The 27,527-nt window shown below is 39.4% G+C and overlaps 4 protein-coding genes across 12 annotated transcripts in view; 3 read left to right on the top strand and 1 right to left on the bottom strand.

The window, feature by feature from the left end:
* Window positions 1–10,136, top strand: part of LOC102196289 (Kv channel-interacting protein 2) — a 107,159-nt gene extending 97,023 nt beyond the window's left edge. For 3 of the 5 annotated variants that reach the window (XM_005743858.2, XM_013913542.1, XM_005743857.2), the window contains exons 2-8: window positions 5,342–5,466; window positions 5,593–5,662; window positions 6,020–6,090; window positions 6,301–6,408; window positions 6,616–6,720; window positions 6,863–6,925; window positions 7,180–10,136. In XM_005743858.2, coding sequence (XP_005743915.1) covers window positions 5,342–5,466; window positions 5,593–5,662; window positions 6,020–6,090; window positions 6,301–6,408; window positions 6,616–6,720; window positions 6,863–6,925; window positions 7,180–7,227 — 590 coding nt within the window. In that variant the 3' untranslated portion in view covers window positions 7,228–10,136. Of the gene's footprint in view, window positions 1–646; window positions 932–4,527; window positions 4,627–5,341; window positions 5,467–5,592; window positions 5,663–6,019; window positions 6,091–6,300; window positions 6,409–6,615; window positions 6,721–6,862; window positions 6,926–7,179 lie in introns of those variants that run through there. The other 2 variants (XM_005743855.2, XM_005743856.2) reach the window with 2 other exon arrangements.
* Window positions 10,128–14,917, bottom strand: cox15 (cytochrome c oxidase assembly homolog 15 (yeast)). The gene is made up of 9 exons (XM_005743859.1): window positions 14,728–14,917; window positions 13,371–13,555; window positions 13,137–13,259; window positions 12,812–12,998; window positions 12,104–12,271; window positions 11,916–11,997; window positions 10,898–11,052; window positions 10,637–10,750; window positions 10,128–10,553 (listed from the first exon to the last, which is right to left on the bottom strand). The coding sequence occupies exons 1-9, from the start codon at window positions 14,800–14,802 to the stop codon at window positions 10,422–10,424; spliced, it is 1,221 nt and encodes a 406-aa protein (XP_005743916.1). The 5' UTR covers window positions 14,803–14,917; the 3' UTR covers window positions 10,128–10,421.
* A 219-nt stretch (window positions 14,918–15,136) lies between these two features.
* cutc (cutC copper transporter homolog (E. coli)) lies at window positions 15,137–21,144 on the top strand. Of its 5 annotated transcripts, none has more exons than XM_013913520.1 (10): window positions 15,137–15,347; window positions 15,452–15,530; window positions 15,785–15,844; window positions 16,352–16,381; window positions 17,012–17,221; window positions 20,037–20,072; window positions 20,314–20,420; window positions 20,543–20,570; window positions 20,666–20,771; window positions 20,919–21,144. In XM_013913520.1, the coding sequence occupies exons 2-10, from the start codon at window positions 15,461–15,463 to the stop codon at window positions 21,028–21,030; spliced, it is 759 nt and encodes a 252-aa protein (XP_013768974.1). In that variant the 5' UTR covers window positions 15,137–15,347; window positions 15,452–15,460; the 3' UTR covers window positions 21,031–21,144. The 5 variants fall into 5 exon arrangements, with proteins under 5 accessions (XP_013768974.1, XP_013768975.1, XP_013768973.1 ...); XM_013913519.1 differs by having other exon boundaries at window positions 15,139–15,264; window positions 20,287–20,420; XM_013913518.1 differs by having other exon boundaries at window positions 15,139–15,347; window positions 20,287–20,420.
* Window positions 21,145–24,214: 3,070 nt separating this feature from the next.
* The window catches only part of LOC102213130 (canalicular multispecific organic anion transporter 1), a 26,647-nt gene continuing 23,334 nt past the window's right edge, over window positions 24,215–27,527 (top strand). The window contains exons 1-2 of the mRNA XM_005743925.1: window positions 24,215–24,259; window positions 25,285–25,461. Coding sequence (XP_005743982.1) covers window positions 24,215–24,259; window positions 25,285–25,461 — 222 coding nt within the window. The remainder of the gene's footprint in view (window positions 24,260–25,284; window positions 25,462–27,527) is intronic.

The raw sequence follows: 27,527 nt of genomic DNA, 5'->3' as shown, positions 1-27,527 counted from the left end.
ATGTTAAGTCTTTTCCTGCTTCTTCTCTGCCTAAATTTATCCTTCCATTTCCCATAGCTGCCTCTTTTGGAGTGATTATTTGTTTTGGGTTTTTTTTTTTTTTTGCATTTGCTATTCTTATCGTTATTTGTCTTTGACCATTCCTTCTCGCCCCTCCTTTATCTTCCCCTCTCATCTCTCCATTCATTCTTCTCATCTGTCTCTCGCATGTCTCCCCCTCTCTGTTTCCCCTCTTTACCTACAAGTAGTACTACTCTATCCTTCCCCCGCCTCAATTTCTCATCCCCCTCTTTCCTCCCTTCACTTCCATCACTGACCCAATTAAACATGGGGAGGGACACAGCAGTAGGAGAGTGACGGAGGTAAGGCAAGAAAGAGAGGGAGGACAGGCAGAAAGAACAGAGAGTTTGAGTCAGCAGCAAGAAAACCAGAGAGAGTCAGAAAACAATTGCCACCAACCTGCCAGGACATACACAGTGCATTGTCCGAAGTTCACCTGGAACTTAAACCACCTTTGACAGCCTCAGAGGAGGTGGGGGTGGAGTAGCAAGTCGAAATTCCTGCTGCCACGCACTTACCACTCTCGAAGAAGAAACGAGGAGAATAACAATCTACCTTCAGTGAAGACAGCGGGTGGGGAGCTGTGCGGAGTTAGGATGGCTGAACGCCGGGATATAGCTGGAGACTGAGAGGCTGAAGACAAAGACATTGCATTCTGGGCTGGAAACTGAGGGAGGGGGGCACGGTTGCCCCTAGGCAAGAGAAAGATTTTTGGTGATAGGAAAAGAGGGAGAGGAAGGGGGAAGGATGCATCTGTTCTTCCAAGACAAGTGGGAGGTGGAGGGGCTGCAGACTGTGGGTATCCTCCTGGTGGTCTGCAGTTCCCTCAAACTGATGCACTTTCTGGGGCTCATCGACATTTCTATGACAGGTAAGAGAAATTATTCAAAAGAAAAAAAGAGGCACGGAAAGGGTTAAATTGATAAATATAGTCAGGGGACAGCTGGAAGAGAACACTTACCTGGAGAGGCAGGCGTCTGCATATGTATTCATGGTGGGTTTCTGTGTTTGAGGTTAACATGAAGTAGTTTTAGCCTAATTCTTTCACTGCCTAGCTGTTCAGTCTGTCACACCCATTTACAGCCCTGTGTAGTGTGTGTGTGTCTATGTGCGTGTGTGAGAGAGAGAGATCTTTTTTATGAGGCTTGGTGTATGCTTGGTGTATCTGTGTCTCTCTATGTCACACATGAGTTCAAAAGTATTAAAACTGCAGCCCATTCAGTACCTCGTTCATTATAATCAGCCACAGGCTATACGTGACATTTATTAATGCGACGAGGACCTGCATTTTAAAATATTCTCATTGTTTTGATTTAAAGCAAAACTCAGTTTGTTCATCATGAAGAGCTTTACAGTGTTCTCTGGAGAGTTTTAGAAAGTCTGAGAAAGGCCACCCTTGTGGTGTCTTCAGGCGTGTCTACGCCTCGGCTTAAAGAGTGCTGATTTCCTTTTCCTTTTTTTTTTCTCTTGTGGGCGAGCAGGTTAGGGCATTTTAACATTTTTAGATGGTGTACAGTAGTGAAGCAGATACAGAATGGGGGAGGGAGACAGAGGGCTATTATATGCAATAAAGGAATTAAACCAGCAGGTTGCAGCTATGTGAAATGTGTCTTAACCACAGTGCCACCAGCGCACCCTGAGGCCACACATTTTTAAGGCTGCATGGCAGACTGGGACCGTGCTGTTTGGAACAGTCAAGCTTTTACCAGACAGCAAGGCTGTAACAGTGGAGGCATTTTGGGAAATTCCTCTGCTGCACTGATTTTGAGCATCATTCTCTCTCTCTCTTGTGTTTTTGGGGGGTTTTTTTGCCTCCAACCTTACTAACTAGCTTGATTGCAGTTTAGAAGAAAAAGAGGAAGGAGAAGTGGAAAGTAAAGGTAAAGGTCCCTGGACTCATTTGAAACTAAAGGTGCTTGGGGAACTAACTGAACCACTTTTAAAATGTAGCTCTGCGTGGCTTCACTTCTAGAGATCATAACTAAAAGTCCCAGTGTTGGGCTTGCAGATACACTAAGCAGTACAGTGTATCTGTAATGCTTGCTGTCTTCCCTGTGGTTCAGGGCTTACACGTGATTTTCTGCATTCCTTGAGAAAATCCTCAGATTTCTCAAGTTTAGGAAGTTCCTTCAAAAGTTACTAAATATTGCCAAAAATGTGCTGCCACCATTTTACTAAAAATAGAGCTGTTCTCTTATTTACTGAAGTGTTGTGATGGTCTGTCAGTGTGCCCTGAGGGAAACTATCGCGCTCTAATTGCATCACTACAGGGCATGCTGGGTAAGAGCATTGTGATGCTGCACAATAAGGAACAGTGGTTTTTTTTTTACTTTTCTGCCTACTCAGGCCAGAATGAAAGAAGTTCTGGTCTCATTGTCAGTGCCACTCAAAAAACAATTTTAACTTCAAAGACTAGAGAACAAATTGATCACGTGTCACTTCAGTAGCTCAAGGAGTAGAGTAACCTACTTGTTTTTGACATAGGACTCTGTTAGTATGGAGGATAATAGATAGATAGATAGATAGATAGATAGATAGATAGATAGATAGATAGATAGATAGATAGATAGATAGATAGATAGATAGATAGATAGATAGATAGATATGTGTGCATATCAAGGTTACTGCCTCTGAGATCAAATATCTCTATTTCAGGAGAATCGTATCCATGACATCTAAAGCACGTTTACTGAGACATCAGAACAAGAAATGTTAACGCCAGAAAAGGACAAAAATACAGACAAAATAACAAAGATGGAGCGAGGGCTTTAAAAGGGAGCCAGGAAAATGTGTCTCTAAACAAGCACATCTAATCACTGACAGTCTCCAGCAGATTTGGCTTTTTATGGGTCTCACAAGTATTTAAAACTCAGTGGAGCACAGGCAGTAGATATCACAGCAATTTTTTTTGTTCATTTCCGTTTGTTTGTGTCTCTGTTTTGGCCTTCATATCAGTATAACACATGCTGATAAGTTCAAACTGTAATCTGGAATGCTACCCAAGAGAGTTTCCAATCATAGAAATGTTATGATTTAGCATTTTTGCTGTACTAATATGTTGATTGCAGTGTTATAATTACAAAAAATGTCTGGTTTTGGAGCACTAAAAACAATTTAGGTGTAACTAGTGTTCATACATTGTTGGTATGCTTCTTTACTCTCTTTCAAATTGATGTATTGCACACTGTTGTCACTTCTTTGACACCTATAGTTGCTATTTATGTTGAATATGATGAACTATACTGAGCGATACGCTCATATGTTAATTAGACTAACAATACTCTATGAAGAAATTACAAGTAGGTAATGAAACACTCATCTCAAGGTCCATTTAATAGCTGTTCTGAAGGTTTCTGGAAGTTAAGATATTAAAATATCATAAAGGTCATTAATTTATTCATTCATTTTATGGCTCCACTTACTCCATGATTAATCTTTTGTGGGTTACACTGGACATTTTCTGACTTATTTTTGCACATTTCATTGGTTGTTAAGCATTTGATAGTTATGTTTGCATTGTTGTCAGCTGATGAACCTGTTTGCAACAAAAAAAAAACCACACTTGCCCACAAGCAGACCCTTGTGCCTATGGCTGAGCCTCTGTGAGACTGCTCGATAGAAGAATCTGGTATGCTTGGAGAGCGTGCTCTGCTTGTTCTGGTTGCAAATGATGCCAGAGCCACATGTTGTCAGGAGGGCAAGAGCCCCTGACGCTCCACAGAGCAGAGAGATAACAGGGTGAGACATAACAAAGGCGAGATAAATCAGTGGGGGTGCTGTGGTTGTGTTGGTTTTCAGTCCATCATGTCCTACTTCATCCCTCAGACTGCTGGGGTCCTCCTTAAAGGGATATGTGGACTTCTTTGCAGTAAGTACCCAGGTTTATCTGTGCCAATGTGTTTTACGTCTACTAATATCCATTTCGTGACACACAAAACAATCTCTGGTAGATTTTATGGGCTCTGGCTGGGTTTGTTTTTCTGTTCACCCTTCTTGCAAATTGCTTTCAATTACCACCAGTGTGTGAATGTGTGTGTGTCAATGGGTGGATGACTGTGTATAGTGTAAAGCGCTTTGGGGTCCTTAGGACCAAGTAAAGCGCTATACAAATACAGGCCATTTACCATTAAGTGGTTGTTTAACCTGAACGTGAGTACAATGCTGGTTTATGTTTTGAATTGGTATACTCGGCACTAATATTTCTAAAGTCAGTGTACTGGATATGGCACCGTGATACAAATCAGTCTTATGAGGTAAACTGTGTGTTTATTGGGGTGAGCTGAGAGCAGGTGGTACTATCTACAGCTTGAAGTTGGTGGTCTCCCTTTGCTAAGCCAAGTCAGCAGCATGAATCCGTCTGTTGTTGAATCTGTCCGTTGCATGACTTTATAGGCATGTGTGTGTGTGTGTATATCACAGACTGCGTGTATGTGTATCTAACTCTTGTGCTATGGTTGGTGATTTCAGGTAACCCTTCCACCAGCCAAAGCAAAAAAACCATAAAGCAGCGATTCCTCAAACTGCTGCCGTGCTGCAAGCCTTCGACTACCCCCTCAATCAGTCAAAGCAAGTGCTCTTTCACTCTATACATCTCTGCTTTCTCCTACTTGCCTCTTTAGTCAGTTGAGAAGACTGGCGCAGACGCTCGTGTGGATAAAGTCACATCAAAACATTCAGGCTACACATAAATCTACATACACCCTTACAGACTCCAAAAACTCTACAACTATCTGGTGTTGTGGATTGTGGGTCAGAGCTGTTTTTCTTTTTGTGATTTGAGGCGTGTGCCATATATTTGGGTACTGGAATGTGTGTGTGTTGGTATGTAATATACCAGAAATACCATGTTTACAGTACAGAGGTCAAAGTCAGGTGCAAGCTAATAGGTTCCAGCTAGAATGCAAATGAAATAAGAAATATCTGGCAGTGTCTTTACTTTGAACTTTTTAAATGTCTCTTCCATTTTTATGAGTGATAAACCTCTTCTTCCACTTCCTCACAGGCCACTCGTTGTCTGTAGTGTGCTTCAGCTTTTCAGATAATACTTAAGATGCTGCAAAGATGTGTGGAAATTTCTAGCGTAATCTCACAGCTATGTATGGAAAATAGTGTTTGTTTATGTTTAATTTATTAAAATATCACAAGATATCATAAAGATTTAAACTTTATGATAAGCTCAAGATCTGTTTGATAACTTCAGCTAGATATCTTGGCCAGGTCATGGCTACACTGGGGGTTAATGTGGTGTAGATGCTAACTAAAACTTATCTGTCCCTCACAGACAGCGTGGAAGATGACTTTGAGTTATCCACTGTGTGCCATCGCCCTGAAAGCATGGACAAGCTGCAGGAGCAAACTAAGTTTACCAAAAAGGAGCTCCAAGTCCTCTACAGGGGCTTCAAAAATGTAGGTCTGGTTACAGAAGACAGTGAGAAAACAGGGGTTCTAGTTGAATGTGTGCATATCCTGTGCAAGATGGGAATTAATGAGTTTACATTTTTTAAAATGTATTTTCTTTATTTTTTTTCCCAGGAGTGCCCAAGTGGTGTGGTAAATGAGGAGAACTTTAAGAACATTTACTCCCAGTTCTTCCCTCAGGGAGGTGAGTTCTCCCAGCAATAAGCACGAAGAAGTCCAACAGTGCCAGTAGTTTCATTTATTTCAAAATGAAATTAAAACAACAGTTGTTAATGTTAATTTAGCTTTTTGTCATGACAGTGAAGCAAATATAATTATCTTACTCTAAGTCTACTCGGCTTGACTGAGGTATATGCACTGCAGAGAGGCAAAGTGATTTTTCATTTCACAATATTTAGGTTGATGAAATGTTAACCACTCACCTCCAGTTGTATTTGAAATTATTTTTATATCTACTCTATATTTAGACTGCTGCTAATCGCAGCTGTTCAAAGACATGTTTTGAGGGCACACGGGTTACAGTAAGTCTCTACCTTTGCAGATTCAAGTATGTATGCACATTTCCTGTTTGAAGCCTTCGACACGAACAAAAACGGCTCGGTTAGTTTCGAGGTAAGCTCTATTCTATTCTTACATATCAGCTTCTTTTGAGGAATAAAGGAAGATGTGTGCTCTTCTGAAATTTGTCATCACTTGTGTTTGCACACAAATATGTATTTGTACACCCAGATTAGGCTGTGATAAAGGTTTGACTTTATTTACTGTGTCAACATTTAAGTAAAGATAACACAATGCAGGAAATCGTTCCCGCTTTTGTTGCAGGACTTTGTATTTGGCCTGTCTATCATCCTGAGAGGGACCATTAATGACCGGTTAAACTGGGCATTCAACCTCTATGACTTGAACAAGGATGGCTGCATCACCAAAGAGGTAACACACATGTGATTGTTTTGGATTTGTTGATTTCTTGGTCCCTTTGAATTACTTGCTGATGATTACTCATTATCAATATTTTGCAAGTATGTAGAGATTTCTGGCAGAATATTTATCAATGACATTTTCCATCACACAATAAAAAAAACATTTTTATTGGAAATTCTCAATACTGTTTTCTCTGTTTCTCGATACACTTTACAGGAGATGCTGGACATCATGAAGTCCATCTATGACATGATGGGGAAATACACGTACCCCACCATGCAGGACGATGCCCCAAGAGAACATGTGGAGAGCTTCTTCCAGGTCAAACAAAACCATGTTTTCTTTCCCCCTCGTTTAATGATTGTTTAAAAGCAGAAAATTATGGATGGCATCAATATTGTTTTGGGGAAAACAATGATGCTGTTAGCCAAATAAATGTCTGGTTGTTGTATTTTCATTTCAGAAAATGGACCGGAATAAAGATGGGGTGGTCACCATAGATGAATTCATTGAGTCTTGCAAAAAGGTAGAGCATTCCAAATCCTGAAGGAGTATTGAAAACATTTTTAGAAATGCACTCCTTTAGAATCCCACCACGCTAATCATGTAACTACAACTGGAGAAAGAGCTAATTGTAGCATAAAGAAAGTCAGGGGAGACATCTAGTCTTGCTCTTTCTAGGAAATCACTGCACCTGACCAAGAACTATTTTCTGCACATAACTCTCCATAAAGCCACAAATTGCACATAAACCCGTGCACATCTCTTACCTCTTTGTAGGATGAGAACATCATGCAGTCCATGCAGCTGTTTGACAATGTCATCTAAACATCTGGACCAGTGAGGACACTGGCACCAGAGAGGGGTACGTGTGTGTGGGTGTGTAAGAGGAATACGGGATTGAAGAGAGAGAGAAAGAGTCTGATTCCATGTGTGTTGCGTGTGTGTGGCTGTCTCCCGACTTGCAAGCTTGTGCTCGTGTCTCTGTTGAGAGCTGAGTCCTGAGGACACAGAGAGGGCCCCCTCCCTCTAACTGGACCCCCCAGTGGCTTCCTCCAAGCAACAAAGGAGAGTCCCCAGCGCCCATCCTCATCATGCAGAACCTTATGTTTTATCCCAGAGACACAGAGAAAGCAAGCAAGCAGTGGGCTCACAGCCACCTGCACACCTAACACCCAACCAGCCCCTGCCTGTTTTATTTGAACTTTTATTGCTCTTGCTGACGGAGGGACTATCACAGCCTTTTAATGGTTGAACTCAGAAGAAGGATGCTCTCCCAAAACCCTGATCTCAGATCACTTTTCCCCTTTCCTCCGTAATGGCTGAGAGATGGCATTGTGAACCTGATCTTGCCTCTGCAGATGTGGGTAACACCTTCCTGGAGCCGTTAAGACTCATGGCTCATTTGCTGGCCATACAAATAGAAATGAATCTACAGCCACCTGGTGGACAAGAGAGAAAAAGACACTTCCTGAGGGAGCAACCAACAAACTGGTGATCCGAGCGATTCCGTCTTACGGAGGGAGCTTCAAACTCGTTTTTTCCACAAGGGACTGATTTAAATATCGCATGATGATGTCACTAATATCTACTTATGTATTTACAGAGATACTCCAAAGTCTGCTCGTCTGTCTGCTGTCCTAGTCATTCACAGGTGCCTCACCCTTTGCGTATGTGTGCGTGCATGTGTAACAGGAGATGTCATCTGTCTTACAAATGTAAGACTCTTGTGACACAACACCCACCTTCATTCACAAGATTTTGGTAGAGTAATTCCCGGCCTTCCAAACTATTACAATCCTAACAGTAGTTGTCTATTGACTGTTGTACATTTTCTAGCATTCCCAGTGGTGTGATATTAGGCTGTACAATGTGGGGATTGCACTATAATTTAATGAGCCGTTTTGACCCTAGCAGCTTCTCTCGACATGGGAATGACATACCACAATCGTACTAGTCTATGAATATACATTCAAAGAGAAGTTTATTAGATTGCAGATTGTATTTGTGAACTTATTGTAATCTGAAATGTCATGTGGTTGTCACAGGTTCTACCACTTGAAAAAACACAAAAGTCCCCACACCCTTTTTGCATTAAATCTGACTATTTCCATTCCAAGGAGGCATAAAGTGATTGTGTGTAGCAGGGGAAGACAAAGTTTGATAGCAGTTTTCTTTTTTCTGTGCCCCCATTGTTCACTCCATTTCTTATTCTCCCTCTCTCTGTAACACCAAAGAAAAGATATCAATTAAAAAGGTACATAAAGCCACTTAAGGCAAGACATTTAGCCCACCTGTGGGTGAAGACAGAGGGAGTTACTGGGTATCAAGCTGGATAAGGGGCAATCAGAGATAAGAGGTAGACTACATGTAGTTTATCTGCACGCTGTCAAGTGCAATTTTAGGTTGTGAACCCATCCATTAGGCTCAGATTAATTATTTTAGAGCAATTTGCAACCACTTATTTGCTTCTTTTCACACTAGAACTAAGCAACACAAATGTGAGATGATGTGAGGCACTCGGGCCGTAATTAAATCGGCCAAGTGTCTTAAAAGCTGAAACAAACATGAAATAGCAATAATGTTCTCCACTCACCCGACGTCTCCTTCCTCTCAGAGCACACTATAACGGCCCTGGTTAAAATATGCACTTCCGGCCCTGCAATTTCTTATTTTTTTATGTTCTGCAGTTTTTACATTTATACGTTCTGGAAGAATGGTTTGGCTCTGATTGTTCCTGCCCACAGTTACGTTATTTTCCCCAAACACAAGGAAAACCTGTCTATACCCGCATGTACTGTGTCTAGAACAATGAAAACCTACTAACCCGTGGTACTGACTGTCTAGCTAGCCTAAACTGGTTGCATAGCATATTCAAAATGTGTATATTTTGTACAGAGATAATAAAAAAAACAAAAAACACAGTTACTATGCAAAATGGACTGGCGTGTGAATTTATCAGACTATACATAAATTGTCTTTATTAAAATAAGTCCTTTCAGTGAGATAAAGTACAAAGTACCTGTAGCAATAACATTTGACATTTTGACCTGTCACAGCAGGAAAAACAGTGTATATCAGCTTAAGTGAGGACCTGCTTTTATTCATTCTGGTACACTTTCAGTGCTTTGGGAGAGTCATCATAAATTCCCCCTTTTTCCACATCTGTGAGTCCAAAAAAGGGGAAATAGGCAATGTCCATAATAATATTCAAATTATGATTCATCATAATGTCAACAGGAAACATTTACAGCTTAAATATACATAATTACATAAACCATCCCAGGAGCCAGGTCTCCTTCCACTAACAGGCAGTAGTATCTATGCAGATTCACCCGACCATGTGACAATTTCATAACCAAAATGTCATCCAGAACATTTTTTAAAAGTGTGAGCATCAACAAATACAGTAATTCAGTCTACATTTCTGAAGAACCAGCTGACTCCAAACCATGTACACAGCCTTCAACTGCCAGGTTATTAAAGCTGAAAATTTTGTTTTGTTTTGTATGTTCTAATGAAATTCCTGGCACAGCAAAACACTTCACAAGTTGGGTTTCTCTGACAGCAAAAGCTTTCGCAGTCATTTGAGTGTATTTCTGATGACGGCCTTGATGCATATTTTTTTTAAGGACTCTCCTGTGTAAAGTATCATGAGCACAGCAAGTGGGACATGGATGACCGGTGGAAAAAAAATCTCAAGTAAAACTGAATTTAATGAATGTGATTTCTTTTTTTCCCACTTTAGGAATATTATCTTTATTTAAATAAAGTTTAACTTGTATTGTGATTTCTATTACTCGTGATTGGGGGAAAAAAAGATTGCAATGTGCAGGGGTGAAATTGTTTGAGCTTTTTAAGTGGGGGCTGACATACCCCACTGAACAGATGCTTCAGCATATACAGAAAAGTCCATCATTAAATAAAGAACACAGTTTCATGTTTTTCGAGTTCACTACTGCCTCTTAAAACTTTGACCTGCAGCGACCAGGGATAGGTTTTCTCTGTAAAACAGCAGAAATTTACTTGGGCATTCTGCGAAGCTCTGCCAGAACCCAAATAGCCAGCGAGAGAAGAGCCACTGAGCCAGACTGGTGAGTTGCAGCCAGCGGAGTGGGGACATAAAGTAACAGCGTGGCGATACCCAGTGCAACCTGAAAAGCACAAAAGCACAATTTGTTTATGCTGAAGGGTAATGGACCTATTTGTATAGCAATTACAGTGTCTTCTAGCCTACCTGTGTATAGGCCATTGCTGCCAGGAGGCTGATGGCAATCTTAGCCCTCTTGGGAAGCATCATTCTCCTTGAGAACAGATACAGGCCTGTAATTGCAGTCAGAGAAGTAATCCCCTGGGAAAAGAAAAAGACATCTTGAGGGGTACATATTAACATTTCATTACACATCAATCTAAAAGAGTTATAAAACTTGGAAATATTATGTTTAATTAGAATAAAAACAATGAAATGCCAACATTTTTTTTAGCTATAATAGCATACCAAAATTCTATGATCAAATTGCACAGTGGTGGGATTTTCGAAGAAATTCTTGAGGGTCGGAGAGAAGGCCAGCAGATCATCAGGAATCCATCTATCTGCCATCTTAGGGAAGGAGTTATAAACAAGCCCAGCATCCAAACCAGCAACAAAGGCACCTGTGTAAAGGTACATGCATAAATGATTCAAATACATCTCCATGAATAGAGATTAAACCACATTTGTATTGCCTTTAATTACATTAACTTTACTTTTCTACACAACCGCTCAACCCATTTGCCCTCTAAGAGCCAACTTTACAAAAGACCTTTCGATTAAAATCAAATCAGATGAATAAGCTTTTTGTTTCAACATTTACCAAAAGCCAAGATACAGTACTCAAATTGTAGCCCAAAAACATTACATGGGGTAGCAGGCCAAATGTCTTTCCTCAAACCATAAGTTTCAGAGTCAAAGTGTGAAGCTTCGTACAGACTGTGAGGTGACTGGCGTAGTATGCGCCTGTTAAGAGAGGAAACATGACACTATATACACTTAGGGTTACTCTAATGGAGTCAGCTGTGAGTTGCCATGAATGACTCTGAGTGACTGTCACTCTAGTATTCATTAGTCAGTCTTGTTGTGAATTTACAGTTGAAGAATTTTATGTAACACATTGTGCTTTTTGCAGACGCAAATAAGCAGAACACTTTGAAGATGTATTGTGGACTCCTACTCTTCCGGGACTGAAAACCATTTGCACATGTCAAATTCTAACTGCTCCTCTAGCATCATTGCCATTTACCAAGAGCTTCCTATGTTCTGTCAGAACAAGTGCCACTTTAAAGAACACCTATGCTTCTATGATGGTCGTCTTCACTATTAACATCCTGCTTTTTGAGAAATTTCTGTGCAATTTTGCTGTAGTTACAGGTAGTTCACTTTGTTTCCCCAAAGTGGCTTGAGACTGAAAGCAGCACTTCGGTAGACAGATTCTGTGACCCCATTTGTGACACTGAATTCTCTTAAGATCCAGTAGTACCTGAAAGAGCAGTGAGGAAGACGAGTCCACCAGTACCCTTGGCAAACCTCCTGAGCTGCATGAGTTTTTTGGTTTCTGCTATCTGTGAAAAAGGTGCCATTATTCAAGTTTAAAAAAAAGACTGTTTCACTTTACATTTCTCCAAAATGTATCATTTGTTTTTTCTGTAGGCAAGAGTCCCTCTGTACCCTGTGAGCTGGCAGCAGCAGAGTAAGCCCTGTCCACATACTGGCACAGTAGAGCAATAAGGCAGAACCAAGATGGGCGCTCAGACGATACTGGCTGACACGAGGGATGTCATGAGACTCGGGCTTCTCCTCCAACCCGCTTTTCACCATGTACCACCCCAGAAGGCCCTGACAAAACAAACACATGTATACACATTCCTTACTTTACATTTATAATAAACCCGATGGTGACAATAATTAAATATTAGTACAATGAACCTATTTAAAGAAAAAAAAAAACAAAAAAAAAAAACGATGCTATAAGTGACTGAGAATTAGCTATGACGTAAATCCAAAACACATCTGAAACAACGCAGCCTGTTCAGTACAGCTGATTCCTTCTGTACAATTCCGGCTACTTTTACGCCGGAGTTTTTAAACTTGTCAGTGACAGACTAACGTCTCAATATACGGAATGATAATTATAGCATAAAATATAAGGACTCAGAAATGTCAGCAATGTCAGTGTGAAAAGAAGCTGCAACTACCAGAATATAAGTGAGAGAATGCACAAAGAGGTAGAAAGCATTGAGGGACAAATAAGTTTACTAATGGCTACTTCTGCAGGTTATGATGTAGGCTCAACAAAGATTCACTGCAGAAGTCTAAATCAGGCATGAGGTAATGATTATTTCCAGTGATCTTCTCATTTCCACAGCTGTGTCTTACCTGGAAGAAGACAAATCCACAAAGACCCAGCACTTTTCCCTTCATGGAGCGAGTGAAGTATCCTTTTTTCCAGAAGTAAATAGTGGGGAGGATGTATGCCAAGCCAACCAGCCTGCCCCACATACGATGTCCCCATTCCATGTAGAAGATAAACTTAAACTCTGGCAAAGTCATGTTATGGTTCAATCTAAACAAACAAAACACATAATAATACCAAATTAACTAATTGCCGCATTAGAGGCCAGACCAATACATAACACAGAGACACATTTAATTAAATTTATCAGGCCTTTATGTACTGTGATTCTGAAAAATGAGACCTTACATTTTGAATTCTGGAAACTGCTGGTACTTTGAAAACTCAGCTTCCCACTCTCCTTCTGACTGTGGTGGTTTCATCTCTCTCACCAGATGCCAATCAACCATGGAAAGCCCAGATTCTGTCAGTCTAATAAAAAAAATAAATACATAAAAATACAGCAATGTAGTAAATGCCTGTTAACAGTACTTCAGTGAGTAAGTAGTACATACAGACATACTAATTTTAAAACGTGCGTACCTTGTGACACCACCCAAGACAATAGCCCCAACCACCAGTCCACTGCAGCCAAGTAACCATCGACCCACTATGCGATTTGAGGCTGCATTGGGGACAGAAGCTGCTGCTGCTGAAGTGGACGTTCCTCCCTCCACTGTGACGGTGCTGTGACCTCTCTTCAAGAGCCATTTTCGAAGCGGTGAACGCTAATGTAAATAAAAGGGAGAAGTGGCTTGAAATGATGATGGACAACACAAGCATTAAAGCTTCAACTTTACCTTATTATAAAAATTTTAAAAAGTCATTTTAAATGTCATTTACACTCAGCACCCTTAATCCAGTACATCGACTATCCCTTCTCTGCACATGTCCAACCCATCTCAACCTTTCTTCTTTAATTTTGTCCGCTCAACCTGAGCTGTTCCTGTTATCTGCTGTCAGACTCCACAACAAAGACTCTGTGGATGACCACACATATGCAGACAGACACACACACACACACACACACACGTGCAGTACCACTAAGTGTAATTTATCTGACGAAACATAGTATTTTATTCTATTTTATATTGCATGTTATTCCTTTTATCCTATTCCACTGATTTTCTTAATTTTTGCTGCTTGTAACTTTGCACTGTCCACTTTCTGCCGTGACCCAACAAATTTCCCACATGTGGGACTAATAAAGGTTTATCTTATCTGTCACAAATCACCCCTGGCATTGGTCTCCACCCACACCCACGACTGCCTGCACTTTCTTCTTCACTGTGGCTTTGGATGCAGTGACACCCCCACCTTGAACCCATCTGTCACTGCTACCCCACACCTCACCAGTGTCTAGCTGTCCTCCAATATAGTGCACCACACACATATACTCGCATATAAGCAGCATGTTAACAAATTACGAAAGCACAACACATGTAAGGTGATTCTATAGTTTTAGATATGTAAGAGCTAATTAACCTACTTTACTTCAAGCTTATAAACAAAGGCTTACGGTATTGCTGAATTTGATATCACTATCTTTTCTGAACATTTAGTTACTGATAAATCAAAAACCTTCTTAAAGGGTCTATGATATTAGTTCTTCCATTCTAAATTTTTTTTTCAGCTCAAATGCTAATCTAAAAGTTTGCATTGCCTAGACATGGGTGATGTAAGTTAGCTGTTGGACGTGACTACTCTTGAATACACCTAAACACCTAATGTTACCTGTCCTAACTAATTCAAACACATATTAAAAACAAAGCTGAACAAAGAGCAGCTGACAGATGTGTAATGTGACATATTGTGTATATTACTGGCAGCGTGTGACCTTCCCAATGACGCTTACTTAAGCTATTGGCTAAAATTAGCGGCTAACACAAGTCATACTCACGGTGCTGTACTGAAAGCCCTTTCCAGCACTTCTGCACCCACAAAAAATTGTTGTCCGCAACGACGAAATTAACATCTCTGTGCTCCAAGACTCGTCGCTAGTGCTGAAGCTATCCAACAGTGTTGCAAAAGCTTCAGCACGTTTGTTACTGTGCTGTCACCCGGCTGGTTTCCTAACGGCCAGTTTCAACTTTGACCTTCTGACGTCACAAGAAATTTACTCACTAAATAAAATGTATGTCTTTTTCTTTGTCAGGAATGAAACATACTCAACATAAATACATATATATATATACAACAAAATATATATACATATAAATAATATACCAGGCTTTCGAAATTATATTACACAGACTAGAACGTTTGGGGGGAGGGGGGCTTGTTTTGTCTTCAGGCGTATCCTGCATGGGCGGGCATACGTCGCATTTCGCCCAGTAATGCATCATAAAACGTTTATATATTCTCACCCGTCTAATCGCGTGTTTTGAATTCAACGACCCGGAAAACGGTGATCTACGGACTAGCTGTATGAGCTGAAGTAAGTCTCACAAAACATGACCTGACTTCATATCGTTTACGACTGATACGGTTCCATGAGTCGATAAGACGTGGATTTAACAGGTAGCTGTAGTAGTAGTTAAAACCTAAAGATGAATGAACGTGTTAACTGAGGAGTTTTCACGTAATCTTGTTTGCTCACTAACTGTATTCCTGTCTCTTATTAGACTGTCAGTATGGCAGAGTGCTTTTTAATGGAGGTGTGCGTGGACTCAGTGGAGTCTGCTGTCAATGCTGAACGAGGAGGTCAGTAAAGTGAACAGTAGTGAACACTGTCATGCCGTACTATTATTAAACTCACTGTGGCGTGCTTGCTAGATTGGTCATGCACAGGCAGTTCTACTTAAAAACAGAGTTAACGGTTGCATAATATTGAAGTGTTAGCTCAGACATATCTCTACCATGAGTATTAAATTGGCACGCAGTGTTATTTAATTCCTCAAAGATTACAGGCTGTAAAAGTCTATATAGGTGTAATCAGAACTCGTCTGTCCTGGCAGGTGCGGGTCGACTTGAGCTGTGCTCTAGTCTTCTGGAGGGTGGGCTCACTCCGAGTCTAGGTAAGCATCTGCAGATACCCCTAGCAAAAAACAAAACAAAAGAAAAGAAAAGCTGTCGCATCAGGCGCCAGCAGATCTTTCAGGTTTTAGTCAACTGGAACTTGCCAAGTTGCATTACTGCCATCTTCTGGAAAATCCTTAAATACTATTTAACAGACAAGGCTTGGGTCAAAAAGACTTTCTACCCTTTCCCAATCACATTACTATGACCTCCATGGAAAAAGAGATCTAATAAGGACTTAGGAAAAAAGAACAGGATGCACATAGAATTTGACTGTTCTTACACACAGCTCTACTTCAAAAGTAGGAGTATGATGTTTAGAGGTCACCTGTGGGTTTATATACCCTTTAACAAATCTAAACATCAGCAGACTATGACATAATAGAATAAAAAAAACACAGTTAATGTGTTAGCTGTCGATTATGGCTATGTTTGTTTTTAATAATAGTCAGGTAGTGTATCTCTTTGAATTATGGGATGTCATTATGTCCTTTTCTTTCATAAAGCCTGCTCTGATGCAGCCTCTGCTAAGAGAGGTAAAATAAAAGAATAAAAACCTTTTCTTAGTATTTAGAGAACTCGATTGGCTCTTGTTATGCCACCTAGACACACTTCAGTCGGTTAGAAACCTTCCTAAGCAATTTCTTTCTATGTGACTGCAGCCCAGTTCATGAAAGAAAAGCATTAAAGTGTGTAGATCCTTGTCGTTCTTACCGCCCTCTCTGCAGGTTTGCTGTCATCATGTCTCTGAAGGTCATACTGGTTCAGTTTGGTGGGATAAAGTCAGAGACATGATGGATGTTGCTTGTGCTGTGGAGAGTTTTATTTTGGCTGTTATGTCTATTCATGTCTATTATTGGTTTTTATTACTTTTGATGTTCTCTTTTCCGCTGCTTCCCCTACGTTGTGCCATACCAGTTTATTATGACTGTGTAATATACATACCTACTCTGTGTTTAGTCCAATACAGCAACCACTGTTGAACAATTTTATTCCACCCTCTGATTCGCAGAGTTTCATATAAATACATATAATGCCTTTATAACTTGAACCCAATTAACTATGTCTTCAGTAGTCCATAGTCTGTACTAAGCATTATCCTATTTTATATAGGAAGCCTGGGAATTTGTTGCATGACACATAATTCCACCTGTACTTTACTCCAGGTGTGCTACATGTAGTGAAGCAGTATGTCAAAATCCCCATCTATGTAATGATACGCCCTCGTGGGGGCGACTTCCTGTACTCCGACCTTGAAGTGGACGTGATGAGAAAGGACATAGAGCTTATGAAGAGCCAAGGAGCCGATGGGCTCGTTCTGGGTGCCTTGACAGAAGATGGACGGGTGGATGCAGAGCTCTGCATGGAGTTATTGGGTATGGTCTCTTTATATATTTGACCTGATTTGTTACATCACTCTAAATAACAATGAAAAGGCCAGACAGAATATATACAGTAACACTAAAAATAAACCAATAGTTATAAGAATTATATCTATGAGTTCGATAGATTGAGGAAACACCATCAACCTTTAGAAAGAGTACACAAAAACATATGCCTTCTTTTAAAATTAAATATTTCTGGTTTATATTGTAGAGACTTGTGATTTATTCTAAATAGTATCCCCAGATTGTTTCCAATACTGCAATATTGTAAATATACTTTCCTAAAAAATGAAATGCAAGTCAGAAAGGCAAAATATTATCACAATAGTGTAGAAGCCACAGAAATTTCATTGCTATGTCCAAGATTTTTAGTCACTTTTCAATGATAAGACAGATCCATAATACAGTCCCAATCAAATGCTGAAAAATGGCAAAAAGTAATATTTTGCATGGTTGGGTCTTAACAAGCTTCCAAGTAGAGCTTCAACATGCAACAAGAAGAAATGGGTGTGAGACAAAACATTTATTTGACATTGCAATTTATTGAAAACAACGGTTAAACTGAAACAGGCCATTGTTGCCATTTTTCAAGTGGTCTTAAACTTTTGATGGGGCTATTTCTATATTAATCAAGTCACATCAGATTTCCTTCCATTTCCTTCAGTGTGGCACCTTTTATTTAGCCACAAAAAATAAAAATAAACATGAACTTGCTGTTGAATTGTAAAGTTCTGAAAAAGCTGGCAAAACACACAAGAGCCAATATTTCTGTACCCTTCATTCTTCACATGTTTTCACTTAAAAAGAAAACCAATAATTTTACAAGGCCTAAAGCACTTGCAGTCTAAACATGAGCGTTTGACCTTAACTTGAGTTAATTATTTATTAAGGGATCAACAAAAGATCTTCCGGAAACTGTATTAGGAGGTGCAGACATGATAGTGTGCAAAACAATTGAATGTAACTCCTGCACACTGTTTTGCTTACCTCCAAAACATTTATTAAATTACATTGTTTTGGTCTGAATAACCCATTCACATGTATGGAAAAGCATACCAGAAAAGTTCAAATCATCCAATCAACTGATGGACACTTTGCTCTGTATTTTTGCCGTTAGTTAATTAAGGGATAACATTGAAACAGACACCAGTTTGTTTCAGTAATTTTGTTTTTGTGAAAGAGGAACATTTTACAGGTTGTCAGGAGTGCAGAGAGTTTGAACTAGTAGGCTTGAGTATCCAATATTTGTATTTTTACTATGCAAATATACAGTGGGGCAAAAAAGTATTTGGTCAGCCACCGATTGTGCAAGTTCCCCCACCTAAAATGATGACAGAGGTCAGTAATTTGCACCAGAGGTACACTTCAACTGTGAGAGACGGAATGTGAAAATGTCTTGGGATGCAACTCAGTATTCTTCTTCCTCCAAACACGACGAGTTGAGTTTATACCAAAAAGTTCTACTTTGGTTTCATCTGACCACATGACATTCTCCCAATCCTCTGCTGTATCATCCATGTGCTCTCTGGCAAACTTCAGACGGGCCTGGACATGCACTGGCTTCAGCAGCGGAACACGTCTGGCACTGCGGGATTTGATTCCCTGCCGTTGTAGTGTGTTACTGATGGTGACCTTTGTTACTTTGGTCCCAGCTCTCTGCAGGTCATTCACCAGGTCCCCCCGTGTGGTTCTGGATCTTTGCTCACCGTTCTCATGATCATTTTGACCCCACGGGATGAGATCTTGCGTGGAGCCCCAGATCGAGGGAGATTATCAGTGGTCTTGTATGTCTTCCATTTTCTGATGATTGCTCCCACAGTTGATTTTTTCACACCAAGCTGCTTGCCTATTGTAGATTCACTCTTCCCAGTCTGGTGCAGGTCTACAATACTTTTCCTGGTGTCCTTCGAAAGCTCTTTGGTCTTGGCCATGGCGGAGTTTGGAGTCTGACTGTTTGAGGCTGTGGACAGGTGTCTTTTATACAGATGATGAGTTCAAACAGGTGCCATTCATACAGGTAACGAGTGGGGGACAGAAAAGCTTCTTACAGAAGACGTTACACGTCTGTGAGAGCCAGAGATTTTCCTTGTTTGAGGTGACCAAATACTTATTTTCCACCCTAATTTACGAATAAATTCTTTACAAATCCTACCATGTGAATTTTTTCACATTCTGTCTCTCACAGTTGAAGTGTACCTCTGTTGCAAATTACTGACCTCTGTCATCATTTTAAGTGGGGGAACTTGCACAATCGGTGGCTGACTAAATACTTTTTTGCCCCACTGTAGCTAATTTATTATGGGACACCACTTGTTATGAAGATGCACAGGTAAAGACGTGTTACAGCAGGCTTGGTAATCCAGTTTTAATCTCACACAAGGTTTCATGTAGCCCGTCATATGTCAGCTCTCCAGAGAAGGAACTGCACTACATCTCCACAAGGTAGTTGTGACCCATGTTAAGCAAAATCAACCAGCACCATGAGTTCATCATATTTCCAAAGGTCCTACTGAGACCTCAGAACATGGCTAACCTCCAAAAATCAGACACTATATATTCTCTCAAGTTTTTATCACTATCTTTGCATTGTTACTTGCAATATGCAGTATAAAAAAGTGAAGCCAACAATCTTTGATATAGAGTATAGCAGTACAGCTGGCTATGAGTGATGGCTTTCATAAAGGTAGGAAAAAAATGCTTATATTGCTTATATTATACAAGTCGTATTTCACAGTTTTGCACTTTTGTTTGACATTTTGTACTTTTCCATTTCTTTCTTTTGTTTTCTTACTTTTTTGCACACTAGCTGCTGCCCGTCCCTTGCCTGTCACCTTCCACCGAGGTAAAAGTTTCTTCTTCAAAGTGCTTTTCAGCTTTAAGCTTTTAAAATTCTTTTCAGCTACAGTTACACTTAAAAAGCATCACAAATTCTTAATGGAATAAAAGCCTTACATAATGCTATTATCAGGTATAGCTCCGAAAAGGTATAGAACGTCTTAATGATATATTATTAAGCCTGGGCTTTTATTATGACACTAATCATGATCCTACTGCAGCTTTTGACATGGTTCATGACCCAGCAGTAGCTCTGGAGGCGCTGATATCGTTAGGGTTCGAGCGTGTGTTGACTAGTGGCTGTGACAGCTCCGCTTTGGAGGGACTGCCTCTCATTAAACGGCTTGTTGATCAAGTACGTGTACCCATATGATTGTCTTTCTTTACATGCAGACATATGAAACTCTAATAGCTGTTAGGTTATTGTTCTTGATCTTTCATAAAACCTTTAATTTTCACATCATTTCTACTCAACAGGCAAAGGGCAGAATTATCATAATGCCTGGTTAGTGCCTCCGCCATTGCTCCTTTGTTATTTATGTGTGAATTTTTACAACCTTATTTATTTATTCACTGTCACTGTTTTTGTTTTGATAACAGGAGGAGGCATCACAGAAAGGAACCTACAGAGAATATTAGAGGGGTCAGGGGCTCAAGAGTTTCACTGCTCAGCCCGCTCCAGCCGGGAATCTGCAATGAAGTTCAGGTGTGTTTATTTTCCAGTCTCAGGCGAGAGGTGGGATCTGTCCCTTTGGTTGCATGCATTAGGACACTTCTTGCAACCTCATGTCGATCTAATTATTATTTTTTCTATATAATTCTCTTCTTCTTCTCTTCTCTTGACGTTGTGCAGGAACACCTGCGTCTCAATGGGAGCTTCTTTCTCAGCACCTGAGTACGGCCTGAAGGTGGCAGATGTGAGCAAAGTCCGAACTCTAAACGCAATAGCCAAAAATACCTTGTGACTGTATAACAGTCATGATAGACTGGGAAAAAAAAATACCTCAAAAGTAATCATGAGTAATAATACTGATGTGTACTGATTAAATTCCATAAATAAATGTCATAATCGCCAGAAAGCTCTGCTTTTTGTTTTTTTCTTTTAAGATATAAAATCACCAATAAATCAGTCCGTGTCCAGTTAAAGAGCAAAGACATTAGTGCATCTCACAGAGTATCTGTGAATAATATGATGTCTATATATGGGAGCACTTCTCTAGTGATATCATCCAATAATGTGCATAGAGAACTACTCATGTGTCTGGATGTGCAGTCTGATTTATAGGATTTGGAAAACAGGTTTACTAAAATATGTTAATAATTTAAACATACAGGAGATGTGTACACAAATCTGTAAAAGTTCACTTTTTGGGTGTGTCTGTGTGTAAAAGATTCAGTAATATGAGATGTTTAAAAAGCCCCTCAGCTGTGAGGAGTATAAGAAGCTGAAAAAATGTGTAGTTTGTAAAGTTTTCAATAATAATGAGGCCATTTGTACTCTTCTCTTTTTATTATTAGTGTATAATTCACATACTGAGTCTTTTACACAGGTAAAAACTTTTCATTGTAGTTTTAATTTGTTTTGATGATCTATGTATGCACAAACTGTTATTTTACACAGTCATGAACCTCTGGTCTCACATCTTAATAGATTTTTATTTTTTATTTTTTTTTATAGGCATTCATAAAACAGACTAATCCAGGTCAAACAGATTCACACCTCTGCACACTAACAAATGACATTGCTACAGTAATGCCCCCCATGTATGTTCAACTACAGTTGATTTCTACACTGAAAATGTGTATTTTTTTCCTAATGAAAGATAACTGCTTTTTAAAATGGCAAAACAAAATATCAATTTTACATAACTCCCTATTTAAAGTGATACATAATGCACAGTTGTGACTTCCTGTTTTTGTTTTTTCTCTGTTCATTTTCATCTTCTTCTTCTTCTTTTAATAAAAACAGTTTTCATATTAGATTACATCTTCTGTCTTTTAAAAAAATATTATGCATTATGCACAAAACTTTCCCTAAAATGATTTGACTTGGTTGAAATATTAAAAGCTAGTTTCTTTAATTGTTTTTATTTGACTTTTGACACACTGCACAGACATATCTGTTTTTGTTTGGCTTATCTTTCTTATCAGCTGGTGGCGTCTGGTCAGAGACAAAGTTTTTTACAAGTGAACAAAATGCTCTATCCTCTATTATAAGGGGCAGTACCGAGTGATTATTCTTATTAAAGTACATTTTTGATAATAGTTTAGTCTACGTGTCAGTAGAAAGGAAAGCTAATCTGAGTTTTGATGACAGATAAAACAATCATATGTGTGTGTATATATGTACATATATAAGTGGAACCAGAAAAGTTTTTAAAGTCAGAGAAGAGGTTTTTTTTATTCAAATATTCATCTACATCTCTGAGTTTTACTTTTATCATATTTCAAATCTGCTACAGTCAGCTTTACCATTTCTCTGAAAAAGCTGCATCTTTTTTTCCTGCTGTGAGTGTCCTACCCTTTGTACAGATATCTTAAAATCAAGTCCTTGTCAATGTAATTGGATAAACACTGGATAACGACATGCATGAGTTGTTTTCACGTGTAACATAGCTGTCCTTGATGCTTTACACCCAATGAGTCATGTGATGTTACCAGACATTTTAATAATTAACCAGTTTTAGGACCATTGCAATCAGCAAAAGACTCACATACACTTGTGTGTTGTCACGCGCTTTAATAACCTCCCTGCTTAACGTGCTTTCCCTGTGTCATGCTGATTCTTCATTTAACTGCAACTACAATTTAGGAAGTCTCTATTGAAAAATTCACTGATAATCTTGTTTACCAAGTTGTTTATTGGTCTGCCATTAGTTGCGAGCATGCTTAGGAGTATGTACAGAGGTGAAGTTCAAAGGTGATTTTGTGCTTTCTCTTGCTGTTTTGAGAAGTGTCTGAGGTTTGCATAACACATAACTTCTATTGGTTTGTCAAAACCTATTGATTATTCTTAATCTTAAGTAGTTTCATTTTTATCCTCCTGTGTAGACAGACTCACTCTTATTAGCAGCGATGATTTTTTCATTTTATGGGTGATTGAGTCTCTGGTGCCTAGAAAAAATTCTCCTACAAAAATAGTCCATCAACACAACTGACAGCAGCACAAAAGCTTTTTTTTGTTAAGCTGTAAAAGCTTGATTGCTCCTCCAGAGACGCTCTCAACCTTTAGTTAAATTTCTGCAGAGCGCAGACAATGAAAATTAATCTATACTCAATCTTACGTTGCTCTTTGGTTTTTGGAGCATGCACCCTGATCAGAATGGGACACAAAAAACAGCAAATGAGAAAGAAACAGCTTCACTAGTTAGCAGTTTGTCAGCCTGCAGCTTGTTTACAGTTCAGCAGCTTCAACCTTGAGCAGCCTCATTCAAATGCATGACTACCCAAATCTAATCAAATTGATTTTGATCCGATTGAATCTGACTTTTGTTCCACAAATGAGTCTCGGTTCAGAAGACAGTGAAGACGTGCTGAGGAGAAGTGGAAACATAACAGGAAAAGGGGTCTAATGAGACCACTCCCTCCCTTTCCTGAAACACATGCCCTTTGGTGGGCTGTCCCCCAACACTGCAAAAACTGCATGGTAAGACTTATGCAAGGCCTTCTCTTTTGTGAGAAACCCATCTGCACGACATGTTGAGCTTTAAACACGTGAGTGTGGAGGAGTGTCTTTGCTGGTGCAAAGCTCGATGCTCAATGACTTTGCTAAATCTGTTGGATGTTCTCAGTGGCTCATTAGGAGAGCTGTAGTAGACTTTTTGAAGACACTGTTATCCAACTAAAGAACGTCTGCCGAAAAAGAAAGAAATCAGCATTCGGGACATGACTATCAGTTCTTCTATTCTTTACACCAATCCAGTATAAGTGTCTTTTCTCTGCAGAGGGAATAAGCAACTTTTTCTTTCAGCTTAAAAGCCTCATGGATCAAAGTCCTTCACAGCCACATCCTGTAATTGTCAGTGGAGTGTGGGCGGACAGAGGAGAAAGCAGCAGTATTTGAGTCAAACGCGGCAGTAGCGGAGCAGAGGGTGAGAGGCGTCGGGTTGTCCGGTCAGCTGAGGTCGACTGAAGCCATCACTGTAAAGCATGTGTGCGGCAGCTCTGGAGGAGTACTGTGGGTCCATTTTTTGGGTGAGTTTAACAAACAGAAATGACTAAGAAGTAAAAAAGTAACTTTTAAGAATTGAGGAAAACTTGAAGAATTTAGGTAAATTGATTCACTGTGGCCTCCAGTGTTTTTAGCCTCTTGAGATTGAAAATCACTCAATAAGCTGATGCAAACACATATGTTTAGTAACCTACAAAGTAAATTGTCTGGAAAATAAGTTGAGAATTGCAAAAGATAGACACAATATCTTAAAACATCATGCCAGAAACCCGCTGATGTCATAGTGTAGCCAGATGTTTGAAGTCCTTTCTGTGCTTCTTTCTATGCTACTGTATGACAAGAGAGAAAATCTAACCTATTTGAGACAGATTAAAAGGCAGCATACATTGAAGACTTTGTCAGAAAGATTACACAATAATGAACAGCTGTTCATTGTTATCATTATAGAAGGTTGTACTTCCTATTTTTCATAGGAAGCATGAAGTGGATTTTCCAAGAATACAGAAAAATAGATGATTAAGTTTTATACAGAATTTTATCATAAGCAGCATCAGCATTTCCTCCCCTTTACACATAGTAAATATGTGACAGGCCAGTAATCACTAGGACATGACGTAACCTGTGACTCGGCCACAGCTTTAATTCTGTGTTATTATAGATTTTTAAATAAAAACACTTGTTAAAGTACATTCAGATATGTGTCGCTTCAGTCACATGATGTTTGCTTCAATACAGTAATACATTAGCCATTAAAAGAGTTATGTATCGCTGTTAGCCACCTTCAAAAAGAAAACACAAAATGGTAAGGATTGCTGCTTTTTTCACATAAGCTACCATGTTATACTTCTAGTTTGAACTGTTTGGTCTGACGATAGTTAAACTTCGAACCATTTCTAGACTTTTTCAAAAATAATTTTACACATTAAACTTTTTAATCTGTGATAAACGCAGTCTGTGCCTGTGATTTAATATTGGTGGGAGATTGATGAGATTTGCCAGCAGGATTTTGTGATGCATGTGTGTTTGTGTGTGTGCATGTGCCCTTCAGAATGCTTCATATCTGGAGCGACCAGACCCAGACCTCCCAGTATGTGTGGAACAGACAGTTCTTGTCTGGATACCTCTGGGCTTCCTGTGGCTCTTTGCCCCGTGGCACCTGGTGCCTCTCTTTAGAAGGCCAAAAGTAAACACAAAGCACCTGTCCAAGCTTTACATCTGCAAACAGGTAAGAAATACTCTCTGATAAAGACATCCCATCAAAAACACAAATGCTTAATTTTATAACTCAGCTGCCTGTTTTTTGGTTTCAAATGTTTACACCACGCATCTGCAATCTGGACCTTAACATGGAAAAATTGTCTTTTCTGTCGACATTTTAAACACTTTTTTTCAGAATGTGAATGTAAGATAAGGTTCAGCAGTTAAAGTTTGTACATCATTTTGTACAAACACATGCAAGGAAAATTCTCCTATAAGGTTTGTGAGTTTATTATAAATGCATGTACTGTGTATGTGCTGTTCTTTCGTGGAAAGGCCAAGAGATCCACACCAGAAGAACAAAGAGATGTGTCATTCCTGCACTCTGTAATTTCAGCAGAAAGGCAGGCATCTGTTATCAGTTCTCCAAAACCTTGAAGGGAAGAACTCAGTTTGTTTTCCCATTGTTACGGATTCAAATATTGGGGATGGATGCAAGAGGAAAAACCAAAATAACAACACTGGTCCGGCCGGGTTGAGTCAAACGATGATTTTAATGATCACACGCGTGGGAGATGGACACCGTACGCAGACAGCATCAGATCTCAAAATGGTGGAGCATTGATCAAACTCTTATAGCCTCTAGTGGCCCCCACCTAATCATAAAAGCCTAAACATTCACATTCTTTCTCTCACACGGCGCCTAAGCTACGACCTTGGCTCCCTGTTTATCTGCTCCTGCTGAGATGGGGCAGAAAACCTCTCCAGTATGTTCTGTTCTCTTCTAATCAGACAAATAAGGCGATGACTTTCTGCGAACAGTATTTCTTATAACTCAGCAGTATAATGCATCATATAACAATATCATTCATTCACAATAAATCAGCAGTCTAATGTAATGCAAATCAGTTTAACAAATGCAATAGTTATCACCTTCTTGTAATTCAGGAGAATAATGCAAACTAAAACTACATAATAATTCACAATCTTTAATTAGGGGTCTAACATGGCATAAAATAATATTATAATCCCACAGTCCCCCTGTTGAGCTCTTTAGAATAAAGCTTCAAGCAATGTTTAATGCAATGCTTGTTATATGATTCTGATGTAACGATAATGCTGATGCTGAAATAACAGTAAAACACCCCCTTTTGTCCCGTTTATAAACTTCACACATAAACGTTTATAAATGCCTCTTTTAAATTATATTTCCCCCTGTTTTTCCCTTACTGACCACAGCAGGGGAAGCTTTGTTTTGAGTCAGCCATGAATCCAGCTCAGCTGATTCATCACTGAGCCCCACTGTCACTGGTAACTGACAGAGTGGCGCTGCATACTTGTCCTTTAATGTCACTATTTCCAATCTGTTAATTAGAGTGCTTAAACATGAAGTAGACTACGTCCACAACAAGTCAATACAGCTGTAAATGTGGCCAATTATCAATCTATTACCAATCAATAATGAAAAATAGCTTTTATTTTATTTTATTTTAGTCAATCACTCACCCAGAGGATCTCCAATCCCAGAAAATTCCTTCTCCTTATTTAATGAGTCCGTCCTCCTTCCATGCCTTGGTAACTGGTCCTCCCAGAGCCATATCATCTTGAAATATACATACAACAAGCCAAACCACACCTTGGTCACACCAACCCTTTTCCACCCTGAAGATGTCCAACGCCATCTTAGTCTGGACCAAGGTTTTAATAGTTTTGCAATTTTCATTAGTTTTTATTTTTATTTAGTTTCGACTTCAGATTTTCAATTTTCTGTCAGTTGTAATTAGTTTTTACCAATTGTTTGCTAGTTTAGTTTAGTTTCTATTTTTTTGAAAATCCTTAGTTTCAGTTTAGTTTTGATTAGTTTCAGTTATATTTTTAGGTAAGCTAGGTTAGCCTTCTTGTGTGAGCTTTTCAAGTGCACTTTAAGGTTTGTGGGATTTTTTCCCTTTAGAAATGTCCCTCATAATTTGTGTCTTTCCACTACAAGACACTTGCTTTATCCAAAACACAGTCATATTCAAAGTAATCCCAAATTGGACTCTGGCGCTTTCTCCCGACTTTTCCTGACATGATTCTGTGCGTGGACGGAGCAGC

The sequence above is a fragment of the Pundamilia nyererei genome, unplaced genomic scaffold, assembly GCF_000239375.1.
Source record: "Pundamilia nyererei isolate P.nyererei 1_Seehausen unplaced genomic scaffold, PunNye1.0 scaffold00136, whole genome shotgun sequence".
Lineage (NCBI taxonomy): Eukaryota > Metazoa > Chordata > Actinopteri > Cichliformes > Cichlidae > Pundamilia > Pundamilia nyererei.
This window is presented reverse-complemented; position numbering and strand designations above follow the sequence as displayed.

Bases quoted from the DNA above. Each gene is read 5' to 3' on its own strand.
- cox15 (XM_005743859.1), bottom strand. From the start codon at position 14,802: ATGTTAATTTCGTCGTTGCGGACAACAATTTTTTGTGGGTGCAGAAGT. The intron at 13,556-14,727 runs GTGAGTATGACT...TATTTACATTAG, and splicing joins AGGGCTTTCAGTACAGCACC to CGTTCACCGCTTCGAAAATG. The intron at 11,998-12,103 runs GTACAGAGGGAC...CCTTTTTCACAG, and splicing joins TGCTGCTGCCAGCTCACAGG to ATAGCAGAAACCAAAAAACT.
- cutc (XM_013913519.1), top strand. From the start codon at position 15,461: ATGGCAGAGTGCTTTTTAATGGAGGTGTGCGTGGACTCAGTGGAGTCT. The intron at 15,531-15,784 runs GTCAGTAAAGTG...CTGTCCTGGCAG, and splicing joins TGTCAATGCTGAACGAGGAG to GTGCGGGTCGACTTGAGCTG. The intron at 20,772-20,918 runs GTGTGTTTATTT...GACGTTGTGCAG, and splicing joins GAATCTGCAATGAAGTTCAG to GAACACCTGCGTCTCAATGG.